The sequence below is a fragment of the Planococcus citri genome, chromosome 4, assembly GCF_950023065.1.
Source record: "Planococcus citri chromosome 4, ihPlaCitr1.1, whole genome shotgun sequence".
NCBI classification, from domain to species: Eukaryota; Metazoa; Arthropoda; class Insecta; order Hemiptera; family Pseudococcidae; genus Planococcus; species Planococcus citri.
In genome coordinates, this window is record NC_088680.1 from 53681007 (window position 1) to 53700907 (window position 19901).

Sequence of the window (19901 nt, forward strand, 5' to 3'; positions counted from 1 at the left end):
CATGGAGTACTTTCTTATCCAATCCGTGTGTATACGCGGTTAGACGGTGTAAGTGTACGAATACGAGTACGAGTACTACGATGCTATATTCTCCTCGAAGAATATACTCGAGTTTGATTAAAAGTTTCACTTACTGAGAAAACACGGCTTATGGTGTGGGCTTTGCTACTATACAGTATAGGAGAAAAAGACGACACAGGAAATTAAAGAGTACGTTGAAATTTAAACACAGTCGTCTGGTATAATTCGACACGTTACAATCTCGACGACGAGTCGACGACGATGAACGACGATGGTAGAGTGTACTTGGCTCATTTCTCAATTTACTCCGCAAGCCAGCACCACCGCGATGGCGACGTTGTCGGCTAAAATGTTTTCAATTCGGAAAGAAGCGAGTGGTTAGATGGAATATCAAATAAAATTGAATTGAAAATTGAAGCGAGACGAAGAATATACACATAGATAGAAAAAGACTCGAGCAGAATGCTTCGACAAGTTGCGATTGCAAGAGAAAAAGAGGCGCAGACCAGCCAACCACGATGAGGCGAAGAGCGGAGGCGTCATCGTCGTCGTTATACGACTGCTAGAGTATACGGATTTGATGTCGATTTCATTTTCAAGTTGATATGACTTTTTGTATTTTCCTACCTGACATCGCTATAACCGATTTCCAATTTTAGTTCCTCCGATGTTATTTTGTTAAGTTTTTTTTACTTATATCTTTCGACGTGTTTTTTATTTATTTTTTTCGTCTTGTTGTTGTTGTTTTTACACGCTTGTACCTGACACATATGTACAGGTTTTTTTTTACGACAACCGACTGTACAATTTTTATAGAATCGAATAAATATTTTATCGTTAATTGAGTTATACGTATCAAAGTAGGGCAACCAACATGGAAACAGGGGGCAGGGAGTAAACTGAAACCATACTTGAGGGGGGAAAACACATTTTCTATATATTTTCTTATTTTTGCTAAGTATACATTTCCATCGTAGTATAATGATTTTTTTTTTAAAAAAGGGGGAACAGCATTAAAATTATTACAAAAAAATAAATAAATAATTTCGTAAAATACGAGGCAGCACACAAAAAATTACACAGGCAGCAAGATAGGTACTTATAATGATAGGTTTTTTTGAAAATAAATAAAAGCTGGTACATTTTAAGGGTAATATTGGTAACTCGATAATTACATAGAACAATTCGAAAGCGGTATCTCTGGTAACTTTAATCCAATATCAAACTCACAACCATCTATAGGAGCTGGCATTTTGGTGTTCCCAGCATCTCGGCCTTCGAATGAAACCGTTACCTAAATACATGGGTGTTGGGCAACGACTCAGAATACTTCTTTTCTAAAATTGAACCCGTACTGATCACATTTGAATCTTAATAGTCGTCCTAGTTCGGGAGGACCGCAGTAGAATACGGTTACTTTGCCTTTTTTCTGATCGATTAGTTGTTTGAATACTTTATCCCAGTTTGGCCTTCCGGCATTGGTTCTGGTTTTCAGTCCGGTTATCAAGTCTCGTTTTTCCTACACGTTTCATAAATTAATTTTTTGAGGGTAGTTCTTTATGGTTATTATGATATTAAATTTACAGTAGTGATATAGATACCCACTTTTTCGTGCAATAAATCCAAAGCCAATTGTAACCCAACTGCTTTCATGTCGGTTTTCTGTAGAGCAGATGTGATGTACATATGCATATCTAGAAACCGTTCCATGGCACCTCCAAGTTCGGCTTGCTCGATTTCTAATTGAGATAGAAGGTTGACAAACCATTCGAATGAACGTTGGTCGCGATTTATCCAGAAGAAATCCACCTGTCGAGATCAAATGCTCGCATTACGATTGGTAATTTGACATGATAAAGGAGAGGGGGTGGAATTCCGCCAGCGAGAGATTAAAACTGAGTGTGAGTCATCGAGTGCCACAAGAGGAAAAAAACGTTTTTTTATTCGAATTAAATGTTTTTCAATTCTAAACATTTTTTAGTCAAATTGATATTAAATTAAAAAATTTATAAATTCATAAAATAAATTGCTTGTACATATGTAGTCTCATAGTCTCAACCTGTTTTAAAGCTTCCAATAATTTTTTTCCTTTTTTCAATTTTCTAGTCACTAAAAAATTTCATGAAGATTCGAATGGAATTCAGAACCTACAAACTACATGATGAAATGTTCTAAAGACTAAGTATTTCTATTGATTCAAATAGGTAAAATTTTGGAAAATCTGCCCCGGCCCGTTCATATACATAAATCGAGAATGGCCCAGCATGAAAATTCAGATAACTTAGTTTTCAAAAATCGCTGGAAGAAGAGGAAATTTTAAAAAATATCACAAGGCTCGTACTCAATTTTTTTTCAACTCAAACCACAAAGTAACCCACAAGTAACCAGAAAATTTATTTTAAAAAACTTCAATTTTTAATGTAAAAATAATTACGAAACCAAACGTTTTGAATGAAATCTGATGATGAAACTCAATCAGGATTTTGGCAATTTCAGCAAAAAGCAGCACTTCTTGACAAATTTTTGTAAGCAAGTAGTACATTTTAAACGTTTTTGTAGAAAAAAGAGACTATTTCGAAACTTAAGGCCAAAAAATCCAGATTTTTTGCAAACTTTTCAGAAAAAAAGTCACACTTTTTGGAATTTTTTTTATATTTTTGGCTGAACGCGAGACTATGTGACAATTTTAGCGAAAGGCAAGGGTAAAAAACAAGTTTTTTAGCAAAAATAAGTGAGACATTTTAGCAATTATGAAAGATAGTGAAAATTTTTGGCAATTTTAAGTTAATATCGAGACTGTTTTGCAGTTCTGGTAAAAAAAAACAAGAATTTTTCTAATTTTTGGCAATAATATCACTAAATTTTTTTTCGCTACAAAGAGACTTTTTCAAACATCTTTGTAAAAAAAGAGAGATTTTCAGGTAGATTTTGGCAAAAATGTTGGAATTTTTTAGAAATTTTTAGCCGAAAAGACGACGACTTTCAACAGAATTTTTGGCAAATTTGACGAAAGGCGAATCTTTTTGCAATATCTGGCAGAATGCAAGACTTGGACAGTTCAAGTTTTTGAAATTTTTTTTCAAGCAATAAACTTTAGTACCCAAAAATTGAAAAAAATTAACCAAAAGTTACTTTTAGTAACTTCACTAATTTGTAACTGAGTACGAGCCCTGATACCAAAATGCGGATCGTTGGATGTAAAATTTCTGCTCCAAAAATTCTGTATCATATTACAAGTGCTCCATCCCTTCCTCCTCTTCATCTCCCTCCCCCTCCCCCGTCCACTGATTCCATGGGCTGAAATTTGACGTGTCGATTAGTAAAGCGGTGCACATGTTTGCTGAGTGGGCTGGATCAGGAAAGATTTTGATTTTTTCAGAAAAATCTGGGTTCAAATATTTCCCACTCTAAACTAAGATCTTTTTACTCCCTCTCCCTCCCTCCCTTCCTTCCTTCTCCTTCTCAAGCAAAAAAGCTATTGCATTCAGCAGAAATTTTTGAACCAAAGAAAAAAATTCAAAATACATCACAAAGCCAAATTTAAAATGTTTTAATTCATTTTTTAAATTCTTGGCGAATTTTTAAAAATTCAAGTTTTTACCGATAGGTAAGTACCTCAATTTTTATAGAAAAATAAAAGTTTGATAAGATTTATATAGAATAATGCTAATATTAGATTAAAATTCTATTTTTGACCTCTTAAATCAGTTAATGAGGATTTAGACCGTTTTTGAGCTCGATTTTCCTGAAATCTAGAAACTCTGAAAATCTGCTGAAGATTCCAAAAGGGATCAAAATGACCTCCAACTGATTCAGGAGATCAAAAATTGGATATAAGTACACATTTCAACTTTCTATTTAAATTTTTAAAATACCTAATTCTAATCTTTTTGAAGAAAGAAAATGGACCATCTGATTCCAAGGATTCAAATGTTCGTCAAAAATCAAAAAATGAAAATCAACAGTTATAATTTAGTTTATTGGTGTATTTTTTGCACACTTTAAATTTTTCTTTATTTTATCTAACAAACTTTCCATTAGTTGGAATACTTCACTGCCCGATTAGCGCAGTGGCAATTATTTTTGTCGTTTTTACTGCCACATTGGCATTTTCGAGTATAAAATTGGCACCTACGAAATAGAAAATGAAGGTAAGAGAAAATTGCCACGGAAATGTCAAAACATTGCCACGTATTTTATTTGCGCATGCGCATTTTGCTGTGGTTGGCAATAAATTGTCAAAAAATTGGTGATAACTTCCTTAGAAGAACATTGTCAACATTTTGGCAATTTTTTGCCAATATCAGCATCATGCGCTTGCGCAAGACATTACAGATACTATTTTTTTTTTTTTTTTTTTTTTACAATTCAGTTGAAGCGCTACAAAATTCAAGTGTATGTTTCAGTGCTCAAAATTTTGAGGCTTTCACTGAAATAATTACTTAGTATATTTTGGTGGTTTCAAAGTTTAAAATTAAACTAAAATCATAAGCACTAGAATGGATTTTTTTTTAGAATTCAATTAAAAATTAGAATTTTTCATTATTTTTAAATTGATTTTTATGGTTTTTACTACAGTTTTTCTTTCAAAGTAGGTACCTCTAGTTCATTTTTTCCAATTTCAAAAAAAATCACTACACTCAGTCAAATTCTGTAAAAAAAAAAGCAAAAACAAAAAAGAACAAATACGAAATATTTTGCGAGGTAGGTACCTATTTTAAAATATTTTTAAATTCACAACAATCACTGAAATTGAAAAAAAAAAACAGAAAAGAAAGGTCAATTTTTAACCAAAAAAGTCCCCCTCCCGAAAAAAGGTGCTTTTTTCGAACTTTCTGAAAAAAAATTCTCCACAGTCATTGCCAATTTCAAAAAGGAAACAATTTAATTAAAAATAATATTTGAACCGAATTATCAAAAAAATCTAAGCAGAATAATTTTTGAGAACAAAAATTCTGAAGCTAAATTCAAAAATATGTACTTAATTTTTGAAAAAATTACTGCAAGCAGCCACTTAAATTTCGAACCCCCCTCCCTCAAAAAGTTATAATTTCAATACCTAGCACCTAATTCTAATTTAAAAATTTTTGAGAATAGGCTGACCTTGAAACATAAAAAAGTTATAATAAAAATTGATACTTAAGTATGACTGAAAATATGCCTTAAAAAAGGTAGGAACTCAAGTAACTGTTTAGGAAAACATATTTTTGTTTATTTTTAATTTTTTTATTCTACAGTAATAAATAAAAAGATAGGTAATAGATTTAAAATTGTTTGAAAACAATTAAAATTGTATCAGTAACTTATTTTTTTAACCAATTAGGTATTTTAAAAATATTTTTTCAGTTTTATTCAATTTTTAAAAAAAATCAAGTACAAAATGAAAATTCTGAATGTGTACCTATGTGGATTGAAAAAAATTGCAGTGAAACCAAAAATTGTAAAGCTAAACTCGGATATTTTTAAAATTTCATTTTACAAAATAATTTCTTCCAAATCAATGAAAATAAAAAAGTCAATTCACAAAATTTATTCAAAAAATTAAAAAAAATAATTTCAATTTAATTGATATCTATTAATTTTTTAAAATTGATTTTCTTATTTTTATTTTATTTCTGAAGAAGAATTAACAAAATTTCTGGATGTAGATTAAAAATTTTTGGTTTACTAAAATTTAAAGAAATCCACTTCAAAGAATTTTTTACAACAAAAAACATTCATAAATTTTTTTGACATAGACTGAATCAAAGCAATTAATAATAGGAGCCTGCAAGCAAATTATAAGAATTCATTTTATGCCCAATCCTCCTCGTAGCATTGGTAGCTGTAGGGTTAGACGTAGGGTTTTAGGTGCAGGAGAACACAGGTTCGAACCCCCCGTAGGTCAGGAAATTTTAGTAATATGTTATAGGTAGGAAAAATGGAACCCCATGGGAAGGTATCTCTTCTGCAGTCAAAAATCAAAAATATGCAACCCTTCCCTTCATTTTTGATTTTTGAAATTTAAAATTCAAAAATGTAACTGTTATTTTGAGAATAAGAGTAATTGGCAAAACTATGGCCTCTGTTGGCAATTAGTTGGAAAAATGAAATGTACGTAACTGACAGAAATATTGCCTCTGTTGGCAATTAGTTGGCAGAATTTTTTCCAACAAATTGTCAAGTTGGCATTAAATAAAGCGTTTTCATTGGTGGAGATTTTTACCAACTTCTTGCTTTTTTTTGCCAAAAGTCCAAAATTGGCAGTTGGCAATTTTATTGCCACCGAGCGCTAATCGGGTGGTAAATAAGAGAAGCCAGAACATTGACAAATGACAATTCATTATGTATTACTTCATCAAAAAAAGACAAATATAATATGCTTGCAAAAAATGTTTCAGATGCCCAAATAATTGCATTTCAATAATTTTTTTTCCATTTCTAAGAGTAAAATAAACTAATACTTATGGAAGAGCACAATTTTAGCCTGCTTTTAGCCGAACTACAATAAAAATAATCTTTGAAAAGTACCTGCTGATGCTGAATGTTTTTGAATTCAAAATTCATCCTCCTACAAAGTAGTAGGCTAAAACTACCGGGAAAAAATCGGAATAGCATTCAAAAATACGTCACCAGACAAAATCTTAAGAGCTAACATTCAATTTTTTATTTTTTATAAAAATTTTCAAAATTCATTTGTCCTTAATTTTTAATGAAAAATATGAAATATTATCAAATTAAGGTGTACAGCTGAAATTGGGCTTTTGGAGTATTTCTGACCCCCTCGGACCTCGCTAATCGATTGATTGATTGTGGTTTCAAACCGTCCTGAAGCTTCAAATAAATTTGTAAATTTTTTAGTTCTTACAAAAAAAATCCAGAAAAGGATCTCAACTAAATTAAGCATCTACATACAAACACTTCGATCGATTCGAACACAACTTGAATTCATGATTACTTTTGTAGTAATTTTTCAAGAACTGAAAATCTCAAAAATTCATCACAGATTCCAAAATTACTCAAAAAGTCAAAACCATCACCGCATCAATCAATTCTGGAAATTTAAAATTGAAAATAAACTAAATTTCGATTTTTTTTTATCTCAATTTGATCAAATTTGATTTTGAGAATTTTTGTAATTTTCTTCAAATTTGAGTCAAGCAAAATATGAAAAATCAAATTGAGAACACTTTTTCTTCGTAGTACTCAATAACGCCTTCATCTGACTCTAGATCTGCCTCAGAAAATGCCTCAGACAAATTTCACATCCTATAGCGACAAGTTTGGCGTATTCTTATGTACAAATATGATCTTTTTTGAGCGCCCAGTTGAGACTGCGCAACTATACTATCTACGGGTAAGTATTTCACTTTTATATAGTACATCGTTGGCGTAAATTACGACCGTCCAATTATCCGGATTTTATATCATTTTTTATTATTGGCGGTTGCTTTATTGGTTGGCACGATATTTGAGATTTATTTTATTACAGCGACGTAGGGTAAACTACATAGCAAAATCGTAGCAAATCTTAATTATAACCTCACAGTAGATCATCTCACAACTTGAGCCAGTTCTTTAGTAGAGCTCATATACGTACCTTCCTCAAATGCATCACCGTCGGAGGAATATCGCTGACCCATGAATGTTTACACTGAGGACACATATGTCTAGCTTTCCAATACCGATGCATAATGGACTGTAAAATAGACGCGAATGGAGTAACGCCTATTCCGGTGGCAACTAGAACCGCATGCTGTGCCCGGAATATATGACTGGAGGGCGCACCGTAGGGACCATCTATGAATACCTATGAGAAAATTCATCGAGGGATGATGAGATTCGAGAAACGTACTTTTGAAAGGGTTCGGAATACCTTATCACGTTATCACCGTCACCTAGTAACCTCATATTTACCTCTAAGGGTTTGCCGACGGGATAATTAACACCTGTGGGAGCCATTATCGTTGATGTGCTTTCTTCGCTTTTCATTTTAGCTTTACCTTCTTCGGCTGCTTTTTCGGAATTGGCGGTCTGCGAAAAGTACTCGGTTAAATATTTTTTGCTCGTTAATGACTTTCTTTTTTTTTGAAAGTTGAATGAGAAGGAAGGCCACAAAAATTCAGTTTTGATCGTAGAGCAACTTGATACACATTTCAACCCCCCCCCCCCGCCCCTCCACCCTTCACTACAACTCAACTACTAAGTAGGTGCCTAATTTTTCACAATTTGCTCAAATGATTGGTAAATTATAATTATTTCTTTCAATGATTTTAAAAGAAAAATAATGATGCATTTTGAGTACCCCTGAAACCGAGTGGATAATATGAAAAATTGATGAAAATGATCTTTTGAAAAAATTAAAATCACTCATATCTGATGAAAATTTATTCGAAAATTATTTTTTCTTCAATTATTTAAAAAAAGTGATGGAAAAATGAATTGTTATAATTCACTTTCAACACAACGGAGTGAAAATTCACCATTTTTCGAACACCCTGTAAAAATATGAAGCCCCCCCCCCACCAAAAAATCTCCCAATTATACTGCAGCTAATAAAAAAATCATTCAGAGTCCTGGAGAATATTTTTGTGCTTCTCTTTCCCCTTTCAAGCTTCAAAAAAGAAACCAATTCCTTATCCTTCGCAATAGTCCTTTTAAAAACTCACTTGATTAGTCATAGCGTTAATTTTAGCTTCATAATTCTCTAAACTGGGAGTTTTGAATGCAATAATGGTCGGTTTATGCCGCATGTAACGGAAGCTTTGAGCTAAGGATTTATTTTGAGGACTCAAATAAGCCAATCCGAGGGACTGCAGTCGGGCACGTTTCATTTGACATTCGTCGAAACTTTTCTCGGACTCTGATCTCATGTACTCTCGTAGACTGTAATCAAAATATCAAAAATTTAATTTTATCCGGTAAATGAACGCCTCGTATAATTCGACTGACTAAGCTATTCGAGCAACGCGAGTTCATTTCATTGCTACAGAGTGCGCTGATTTATGCTGAAAAGTATCTGGAGAATCGTGCAGATGGCGATTCCACTTACACTAATAGTCGTTCTCGTTTCTTGATTCGATTGTCGATATCAGGCATGGATAAGGATTTCGATAATGGGGCTTTTTTCTTGAGCAGTATTTTGTGTAGTTTTTCATCTTGGTTCTTCTTTATCGAAGGACACGTTTTGTTTATATCTAGAAAGCACAATATGCTTAAGTTACTTTCAAAGTATTTAACCACCATCACGTCCATCACCATAGTCCTATTAATTAGGTACTCTTTTCAAGTGCAAAGAGGGAAAATAGATAAATATACCATAAGGCAGGAAACAAGGATGGAAAATTTTACTGACCATTATTTGATGATACGACTGATTCAACGCTAACGCTGCTTCCATCAGTCAAACTGTGTATTCGGAAATCTTCAGGCAGGCTACTAAAGCTTTGATTTGTATAACCGGTCATTTCTTGTCTTTTGTGGTTTGGTTTACCATGAATGGTATGTCCACTTTTACCAGATAATTTACGTTCGAGAGTGCTGCATTAAACATATTAGAACAGATGTCATAATGTAGTTCAATGATTTTCAAGCAAGTGCTTGAAAGGTTGGAGATGAAGTTACATCGTATTTTATGTTTTTGAAAAGGAGTACAGTGGGCTTGAAAGAGGAGAAATTTGTAAAAAATAAGTTTAGCAAATATGTGGAAAATTATTGTGCAAAAAATCATTCTAAATTTGGCTTGTAAAAAATCAAGAAAAAAATGTACCAAACACCGCGAAGGTTAACAAAATACGAGCTCCTAAAAAGAACACAAACGAAAATTCTGAAATTTATTACTCCAGAAATCAAAAAATTTAAAAAAATAAAGCAAGGTACACTTGATTTTGGCCAATTAAAACAGATCACAAACAATTCCACTGAAGTTAAGAAATATTGTAAAAACTATGTATTCAAATTACTAATTGATAGAAGTCACAAAACTGAACTGCAAAAAGTTGAAAATCAAATAAAATTGAGATGATTTTAAGGAAATTGGAGGAAATTGGTATCTTGAAAGGGACTTGGGAATTTTTTCCCTTTTAAAATAAAAATTTATTTATTTTTCCAGAAAAAAAGCAAAGATTACAAAAATTCTTAGGAGTACCAACCTAGTGAAAAAAAGTAATACATACATAAATGTACCTATCCAATTCTATTAAAAAATTACATCATTTTCAATAAAAGCAGCCAAAACAAAAATTGAGGGGGAAGGGGTTGGTTGGTGAACATTTTTTCGAAAAAAATGCTAATTCGACCACACTTTCCTTCAAACATTTATTTAAAAAAATGTTCCATTGAGGGGATTAAGTTATATTCAATATTAAAACAATTTGCAACCATCTGAAAATACAAGCATTTTGAAAATTGCTTAAAAAAGCGTTTGGAAAATAGCTTAAAAAATTGTAAAAAATTTTCCAAAAAAACAGCTGCAATTTTTCATTTGAAATTCTTTCATCAAAACATTATACAAGTTTATGCCAAAGTCACAACAATCAGAAAATTTAATAAAACTGGATAAAAAAAAATAATAGCAAGAGGTGCCAAAATATGTACTTACTATAAAGATACGTAGTACAAATGATATACTTAGTAAAGTTTCTCAAAATTATGCAAAATCGACTAAAATATCATAAAAGCTTGGGGAAAAAATGAAGAAAAATGACGTAACTCACCTAGGTATACTCAAAATTTAATGAAATATTGTTCAAAAAGTCATAAAATTGATTCAAAATAACATTAAAAAATTTACTGAAGTAATGCAAAACTAAATTAAAACGCCATAAAATTGCCAAATTCATATTTTCAAGAATTTCAGCAAAATTTTGAGCAAAAATTAATCTTTTTCATAGGAACTTTTTTTTTTAATTTCATTCATTTTAAAATTATTTTTATATTGTTTTCATAAAATATAATGAAAATTTCAACATTCATATTTTCCTTTCAGAAAAAGCTCGCTTCATTAAACTTTTTTCATCCAAAAAGTTACTTTTATTTGAAAAAAATTGAAGGTATACCTACTTCCAGAAAAAACTTGATAATTTATTTTAAAAAATTAATAGGTAATGATTTGTTGGTTTGAATTTTCAAGTCGTAATTTAGGAAATTCAAAAAATCACACATTTTCATGATATTTACACCTATGAAAAAGCTCAATAGAATTTGCAAGACTTTGAAGGCATGAAGCCCCAAAATTTTGGTCAATATATCTATGCAAAAAACTATCAAATATCGTATGTTTTCTTTTTAAACATTTTTTGGAAGCAGAGGAATACAAAATATCAACTCATTTTCAAGATTCAACCTCTTCAATGCTCGCACAATTCAATTCAATTTTCAGAAAATTTTTAGGGCTAATGAGGCCGTTGGAAGGACAGACTTTTTAAAAAATTAGCAGATATTCTGAATTCAGAGCTTCCAAAAACCTAATAAACCATATTAGGACACAATTTGTTCAATTTTTAGGAAATATGGGAGGTCAATGGGAAGCTTCCAAGGAATCGAATCATAAAAATGAGCTGATATTCGTATTCAATGCTCTCGAAAACTTGATAAAACGTACTTCACACGATTTTTCCCATTTTCAAAAAATTTAAAGAGCCAATGAGAGGTATTGGAGGAATTAAATCACAACCTCTTCCAATGTTTGCACAATTCAATTCAATTTCAGGAAATTTTTGGGGCCAATGAGGCCGTTGGAAGGACAGACTTTTAAAAAAATGAGTAGATATTTTGAATTCAGTGCTTCCAAAAACCTGATAAACCATACAGGACACGATTTGTTCAATTTTTAGGAAGCGCTCCCCCTCCCCTTAACCTTCATTGGTACTGAAATCCTCAAGATGAAAAGTTCGGATTTCTAAGTAAGTACCTAGCTATCATAAAAATGTAAGTTTCCTGAATTTTATTGAAATTTTTGAATTTTGGGCGAATATGTTTGAAACTTTTATCAATTTATTTTAAAACGCAGCAAATTTATTTTCTTTAAGTCGCAGTCATTCAGAATAATCAAACTCCAAATTTAGGTGTCGTATTATGACGAAAAATTTCAACTGCTGAAAAAAACGAAGCTCACTCTCTCTGTCCAAAAAGGGTTAGAGGCCAATGATGGCGAATTTCCTTCTTTCTTAATGCGAATAAGCTGCAAAAAAAAAAATTGAGCAAAATTGGAAGGCCTGAACCCAGAACTTTTTTTCAGTTAAAAAAATGCAACTTCGTTTTTGAACGTTCGACAATTTTTTATATTTTTCTTCAAAGTAATCTTTCTCCCAAATTTTTATAAATATGAATTTTTTTGGTTCTTCTGAATCTGAGTATTTTAATTTTTTTCAATTTTTTCTAGCCATGCTGGAGAAACATTTCAATTTCCTTGAAATTCAAGCATGTTATTTTTTCAAGAATCATCTCACGTCAAAAAACATATCCCTGCTGAAAACCTCCCTCCAATAACCGAATAAAATACTATTCCAAAATTTCTCAAGGTTAAAAGAAAAAATTTCTACAAAATTTTTCGCACATGTAGGAAAAAATAGAAAAAGCTGTAAGGATTGAAAAAAGTCTCATTTACTTACGCTTTCAATCGTTTAATATCTTCGTTTTCTGTGGTAATTTTAACATTACCGTTCGTGGCAGCAGCCAAGATTTGATTGGGCACAGCACCGGGCAGTTCTTCGTTCAAATTATGCAACTTTTCTTGTTCTCTTTCAAAATAATCGTATAATCTGTTAGTCCATTCGCCAACTCCACGTATATGCAGCCACATGTAATCTGAGACGAAAAACACCCATAAATTGAGGGGAAACTTCGATTTATCGTACGTCTCACATCCCTTCCCCTAACCTCATCTTCTTACCCACCTTCTTGTTCCGGAGCACTACTAATAGTGAACGGATGCCATTCGTAATTCGCAATAGCTGGAATATTCACAAACACGTAATCTCCAGGATGGAAATCGAAATGAGGAGGTCGTTTGATCACAAGATGAGTTACTCGTGAGGGTAACAAGAGCCCAGAACTGATATAGGTTTTGCCTCGTTTCGAGCTAGTGACTGAAAATCGATAAATACGTTCGCACAGATAAATCAGTCCGGGTACAAGCAACCATTTCCAAAAATTAGGTCCGTGAATGATAAGCAATATCCAGAACGGTATGTACAGCAGATGGGTCCAGTAAAATATCTATATACAAGTGGATTAGGTATATTTATGTACAAACAGGTCAACTTTTTCAACTCAATGAAAGAGCCTACAAACCTCGAAACTACCTCCACGACGTACAAATGGCTGAGAGCAAATGAACATTATTAATAATATGACGACTAAAATGACACCGGTTGGATTGGCCCAGCCATCAATCAATCCAAATTTTCCAGGTATCGAAGTGAATAACCATTCAGCCAGGGTGTATTCTTCGGCATTCATGTATAGATCTGGGAGTACTTCGTAAGCTGAAGCAGATCACACATTGAGTTTACAATTAGATAGTGGTAGATCTTCAAACAGTGGTAATCTCACTCTCAGATATGTACTCGATCACTTACTAAAATTCAATAAATGCATAACCGTGTGAATGACGCCATAAAAGCAGATAAACATTCCAGTCAACTTATGCATATAGATGTGTTGATCGAGCGGTAAAAATGAACTGGCACCTCGGGTACGTAGAAACGTTATGCAATGTCTCAACATTAGAACCAGAATAAAAGCGCAATTAAAATTTAAACATTGCCCTGCAATAATAAAACGTTTTCACGCGTCAAATTGATCTGGATTAAATTTCAACCTTCCATAAGGAATGGACGGTAATACTTAAACGAGAACTTACCACAAGCGCGGGCGAAAATCACATAATAGTGTTGGTCGCTATATTGAATGGCGCGTAATACAAATAACACTAGATTAATGAGCAGGAACATGCCGAGGAAAGATAAATAAACGTAATTATTTTTAATATATGGCAGTGTCAATTGGTAAGGTTTCATGGTAACTAATTTGCCTATAAACGAGGCAGGTCTGCTTTTGCATTTCGGTTTCGGAGGCACGAGCCATCGATCTATGCTATATTGAAAGAAAGAAAAGAAAAGAAGTAGCATAAATTCCATGTAAATCCATTCGGAAAAAAAAGCACGAGCCATTAAGACTAAATAATCAGGTGTTTGAACCATTCGCTTGGTTAAGAAATGCAAAATAATTCGATGTAGTTGATAAACCATATTTTTGCGATATTTCATCGAAAGAAGACCACCCTTGAGTCAGAAACCTATGAATGGATTTTTGAAATCGTATACTGAAAATTTAATTTAGAAATATTTCTGTTCTGATTAATACAACTTTATACGTCGAAATAAAGTTATCAAATGATAAACCGAAAAAAGGTGACGATTCTCCCACCCCTTCCCAATCTAAAATATACAAAGCCCTAAGTTTCAAAAATTCGTATTTTTCTTAAATTTATCTCTTTTCTCCAAAAATTTCTATACCAAAATTTTCTCAACTTTCAAATCTTTTTCATGAATTATTATAAACCTATTTCATAGTTTCAAATATCTCTTCAAGTGGTTCTTGAAATTTTTCAATTTTTTCAAAACTTTTACACTCATTTCTTTGATTTTTATCAAATTCTTTTTTAAATTTCAAAGTTCTTAATTTTTTGACTTATCTTTGATTTTCTACAGATTTCAAAATTTCAAACTTTTCCTCTCAAATTTTGGATTTGTACCTAATTGTTGAAAACAGATCGGGAAACTTTTTCAAATTTTCATTTTTCTCATACCTATTTCAAATTCATTTTTGAGCTTTAAAATTTTGGTCTTCTCTGATATTTTTTTCAATTTCAATTAACTTCTCTACAATTTTCAGCATATTATTTTTTTAAACTGCAAACGTCTTTTTCAAAAATTTGAATTAAAAAAGAACTATTTTCTATTCAGGCTTGATTTGAAAAATATTTTATGAATTAGGTAAGGATGTATTCAGATAGGTATCAATTTATGACTTTCAAAGCTTAGAAAGGTGTAGTTTTATTCAAAGTATCCTCAGTTTTTAAAGTTTGTTTTAAAATAAGTACATTTTTTTTTCAAAATCGAATTCGAAATACTTATTGAATTTCAAATTTAAAATTTCTTTTCTAATTTTTCATTCAATAAATTTTTTCAATCTTTTGAATTTTACTTTTATATTTTTTCAATATTGTTTACTTATGTATTTAAAAATCATCTTCTTTTCTAAAATTTTGAATTTTTTATTTACTGTCAACTTCTTTTTCAAATCAATTTCTTTCGTAATTTGAAAAAATTTTCAAACAAATTATTTACATTTTAGATTAATTTTCAAACTTTGAAATTTTGAATTTTCCTTATACTTAATGAATATTTTCAAGTTTCCAATTTTTAATTTTTTCAATTATAAAATCTAGGTATTTCTAAAGTACAATATTTTAATTTTTTTACCACTTTTTTCAAATTTTGAAAGTCTTTTTTTTAAATTTTCAATTTTTTTCTCATTGTTTTTGAAGTAAGTATTCAATTTCTCATTTTTGAGAATTCTCAAACTTTAAATTCATTATCAACCTTTAAAATCCTGGATTTCTCTGCAATTTTTTCAGATTTTTTATTTCAATGTCAAAATTTTCAATCATCCAACATTTTTTATTTTATATCAACTTTTGTTTTTTCAATGTTTCAAACGTCTGTTTCAACTTTGTTTTTAGGTATTTATCAATAATTTCCAATCTTTTTTTTGTATAATCGATTCCTCATTTTTTTTCAATTTAAGAACTTTTTCAAATTTCTGATTTTTTTCACGTCTTTTGAATTATTGAAGATGAATTTGTTTTTTAATTATTTAAATGATCAGATTTTTTCAACTTCCAAATCTTTTTCAATTTGAAATATCGAATAATTTTCCCAATTTTTCGATTTTTCCTGATTTGAAATTTTTTCAACTTTATATTTTTTCAATTTTCTAGATTTCAAACTTTTTTTTTCAAAATACAAAATGTTTTGACTTTTTAAATATTTCAATGTCTTTCCAAATTTTCAACTTCTTGCAGAAAAAACTGAATTTCTCACCATTAATTTCAACATTTTATACTGATTTGAATTTTCAATTTGTTTGAGTTCGTGCTTCAAGAAATTATTTTTCAAAGTTTTCACGTTTTTTTTGGACTTGAAATTTTTCATTTTTTTTTTTACCAATTCTAGTTTTTTTTTATTTTGAAACCTTTTCAATTAATTTAATTAATTTTTTTATATAAGCTTAATATTTTTTTTGAATGATTTGTTTCATTTTTCAATTTTTAGTATATATTTTAGATTTCTGAACTATTTTGGAACGTCTTTTTGTCTTGAAAATTCGTTTCCAATTTTGAGTTTTTAATGCTTCTCAATTTTGAACAAATCTTGTCATACAAAATAGAATTGATTCGAAAATTTAGGCAAAGGAAATTGATTCGAGTTAATTCGTGTTGCTTTTGAAGGATGAGATTACAAGTTGAAGTTTTGCAAAAAAACGTCCACAAGAAGAAAAATTGCTGCATGTACTCGTTTTTTGAAAGATCTAGAACGCCCTACTGGGTTTAAAAATATTAGATCTACTTTTGATCACAATCGCAAAAAAGGTATGTACAACACGCAAAATCGAATAATTTTCCACTTCCCAGGTTCAGTTCAGGTCTGCAATAGTACTCGTAATATCAATCTACCTGATGGATAAATTTTCCAATAATCCGTCATGTTTCTCTAGCTGATTTTTCAGAGCTCCATATGTGATGGCACCTCTAGCATCGGCATCTGCGTCTTCAAATAAAGCTATAGTCAAATCTTCGATTTGATCCTCGCTGAAACGCATACCATTCTCTTCCATACACGCTCGCATTACATGCTGCAGTTCTCTATGCTGGATTAGACCATCTCCTGCACAATGATCCAAATATTTATGAGAATTGACACAACAGAAGGAAAACGTGGCGAGGGCACGATACAGTTAAGAGACGTGCTACCACCATCGTCCATCAAATATTTAGTCTAAGAGTAGGTAAGTACATATAACCATCCAGAGAGTGTAAGCATTTCAGCACATCCACATACTCGTCGTATACACAAGGGAAAAAACCAACAACCGCGTGATTATGATTAATGAGCGTTAACGCCGAGCGCCAATAATGACAACTCGTCAGCTTGAACACGGAGAAGAAAATATTTAACAGACAGATCGTGCACTTTATATAAAGTAAAAACAGCCTAGTTGAAATCTTCCTCACAGGACAGGACCACCGCATTTCGCATTCTTATTTAAATATTTTACTCTAACCGTTTAGTTCGTGCGTGCTTTAGTTCATCATAAAGAGTGTTTGTTTTTGAAAAAGGAAAAAAAAACTTCACACTTCGACATGATTACCTACGAGCCAGAGAACCTCTCGCAGCTCACACCAACGCCGCAGAAGTCAAATATGTACAAGCGCAGCCGGTCATTCTTGTTAGAATAATGAAATGACAGGTGTATAGGTAAATAAAATTCATCGTTTTCTCATCATCAACATTTGCAAACAGTGTTGCGCAAGATGAACGAGTACTACTTACCGTCCAAATCGTAAACTTTGAATAGAAATTTGATCTTGTCATCGGGTGTTTGGCCGGCGAACTGGTGCATCGAGTCGAGAAATTCTTGCAGCGATATCGAGCCGGAATTATCTTTGTCGAAAATTTGGAATACACGTTCGGTAAAAAATGGCTAAAAATTAGAGAGGCGTGGATTATTTAGGCACATGGATGAAGGAATGGGGAGGGAAGAGAAGCTGATCAAAACTGTAGAAAAATGCCTAATGATTGAATGTTGATCTGAAAGTTTTAGGATAATAAAAAACTAGCTGATTATATCTCTGCAAAAAAATGAGTTCCATCCATGCAGAGTAAGGAACCACAAAATTCAGTACAGAAAATCTCAAATGATAATCTCAAAAGCAAAACTTGAAAATTGATACGTTTTCGAGAAAATGATGTTATAAATCAGAAAATTATCATACTTAGTTGTTCTTCAACTCATTGGTAAAAGCAATTCAAAATCATATCGAAAGAAAATTCACCCAAACTTGTCCCGAATTTCAGTTTTCAAGTCGAAAAATCATACAATAAGTACTTCAAATCGTTCACAAATTCAGAAAATCATCGTTTGAAAATCAAATAAAAATTGGAGAATTGTAAAAAATGACCCCTGGTGATAATAATTTCAAAATGAAAAAAATAACATTGGATTGAAAATTTTTTCAGATCATGGTTGTGAATACAAGTCCATAAAGATTGGAAAATTCTCAAAACGTCACGAGAGAAATTCATAAAAAAATTCGTTCTAAAATCGTGAAGGAATCATTGTCAATCATCATTTTATTCTAAATTAGAACAACTGTCCCAAAAGTGAGGAAACAGATGAAGCAAAATGAGTCCCAAATTAATAAAGAATTGAAAGCTACATCACTAAAATTTCGACAGAATCCATCGAAATTCATTGTAGAAATATTCCAATGATCCAAAAATCATCGTGTAAGATGTCTTATTCAAATTAGAAAATCGTTCCAAAATCGAAAATAGGAGGAATTGTTCAAAATTATTAAGAAATCCACCTAAAATCAACTTCATCAAAAACCCCCGCATGAATCGACAAAAATCAGCCCCCTGATGATTGAAAAATCGCCCCAAAATGATAATAAAACTAACGCGATAGCCCATAATCGAATTCAATATGCCTACTTGAAAATATATCTCAACTTGAAAAATGATTTGGCAATCATAAAGTTATTTATCACGTCCAAAATCCTTTAAAAATTTACTTGTGGTCAAGTTGCAAAAGAACCGACAATAATTGATGTATTATGCAAATTTTGATCAAAAATTTTGTTCCTGATGAGAAAGAAAAATGAGAAAAAAAAACATGATCAGTCAATATCAAACAATTAAAAAATTGAAAGAACACCCAAAAATACGTACATTTTGAAATTGAATACCCACATTTTTTATCATTCTCAAATTTTTGAAAAATTCAAAGGCTCATTTCTTAAAAAATCAAAAGGGTACCCCCCGATAAGATAGGCAAAATGCCCTTAACCTCAGATTTCGATGAAACTCACAGGGTATGTTTAGTACCCCCAAAAAATAATTTTGGGCCCATAGCCCGCTCCCCACCCCACCCCCCTCAGCCAGGGGGGCAAAAAAACGCGTTTTTCAGGGGGAAAATTCTGTATCAGCGCGTAATTAAGATAAATTGATTCTGTAAACGAATATAGTTAGAGGATACATGGGCGTACCTCCCTGAATTTTTTCAGAATTTTTCATCACACGGGGAGAGAAGGGGGGACAAAAGAAAACTTTAAATCGACATTACTCCGGAACGAAAAAACATACCAAAACGATTTTTTCGTCAAATATGTATCTTTAGGTCTACTTTCTATAGAAGTCATCACCCGGCCATTTGGAGTGGTGGGTCAAGCTCAAAAGCTCAAAAAACTCTCAAAAAACCACGTTTTTTGCGTTTTTCTCCAAAAATATGGACAAATGGCGGAAATCTAAGAGAACCAAGTTGTTCAGCGTGAAATTTTACCTCAGAATTGTGTAATTGAAAATTCATTTACACCGCATGATCGTAAAACTACATGCGCAGAAGTATTTGTGCTTAGGTACATCAAGATAGCTGAAAGGGTATTCCTGGGTAAAATAGGTGAAATGTCCCTGTCCTCGGATTTCTGAAATTTTGATGAAACATAGTTGGGTACCATTAAAAAAAATGTCGGAGGCAAAAAATCCCCCCCCAACCTCCCCTTGCTCATAATAGCGAAAAAAGGGCCTTTTTCGGGGAGAAAAAATCCATGCTTC

At 31.8% G+C, this 19901-nt stretch overlaps 1 protein-coding gene across 1 annotated transcript; it reads right to left on the bottom strand.

Moving 5' to 3' along the window:
- Positions 1 to 932: 932 nt before the first annotated feature.
- On the bottom strand, positions 933 to 17856 carry LOC135843114 (NADPH oxidase 5-like). The gene is made up of 14 exons (XM_065360866.1): positions 17619 to 17856; positions 16742 to 16952; positions 13865 to 14097; positions 13581 to 13769; positions 13294 to 13487; positions 12897 to 13218; positions 12612 to 12807; positions 9356 to 9540; positions 9053 to 9197; positions 8670 to 8886; positions 7918 to 8034; positions 7601 to 7810; positions 1627 to 1830; positions 933 to 1540 (listed from the first exon to the last, which is right to left on the bottom strand). The coding sequence occupies exons 1-14, from the start codon at positions 17686 to 17688 to the stop codon at positions 1343 to 1345; spliced, it is 2691 nt and encodes an 896-aa protein (XP_065216938.1). The 5' UTR covers positions 17689 to 17856; the 3' UTR covers positions 933 to 1342.
- Positions 17857 to 19901: the final 2045 nt, after the last annotated feature.

Bases quoted from the DNA above. Each gene is read 5' to 3' on its own strand.
- LOC135843114 (XM_065360866.1), bottom strand. From the start codon at position 17,688: ATGCACCAGTTCGCCGGCCAAACACCCGATGACAAGATCAAATTTCTA. The intron at 12,808-12,896 runs GTGGGTAAGAAG...TTTTCGTCTCAG, and splicing joins TAGTGCTCCGGAACAAGAAG to ATTACATGTGGCTGCATATA. The intron at 1,541-1,626 runs GTGGGTATCTAT...TGAAACGTGTAG, and splicing joins TGGATTTATTGCACGAAAAA to GAAAAACGAGACTTGATAAC.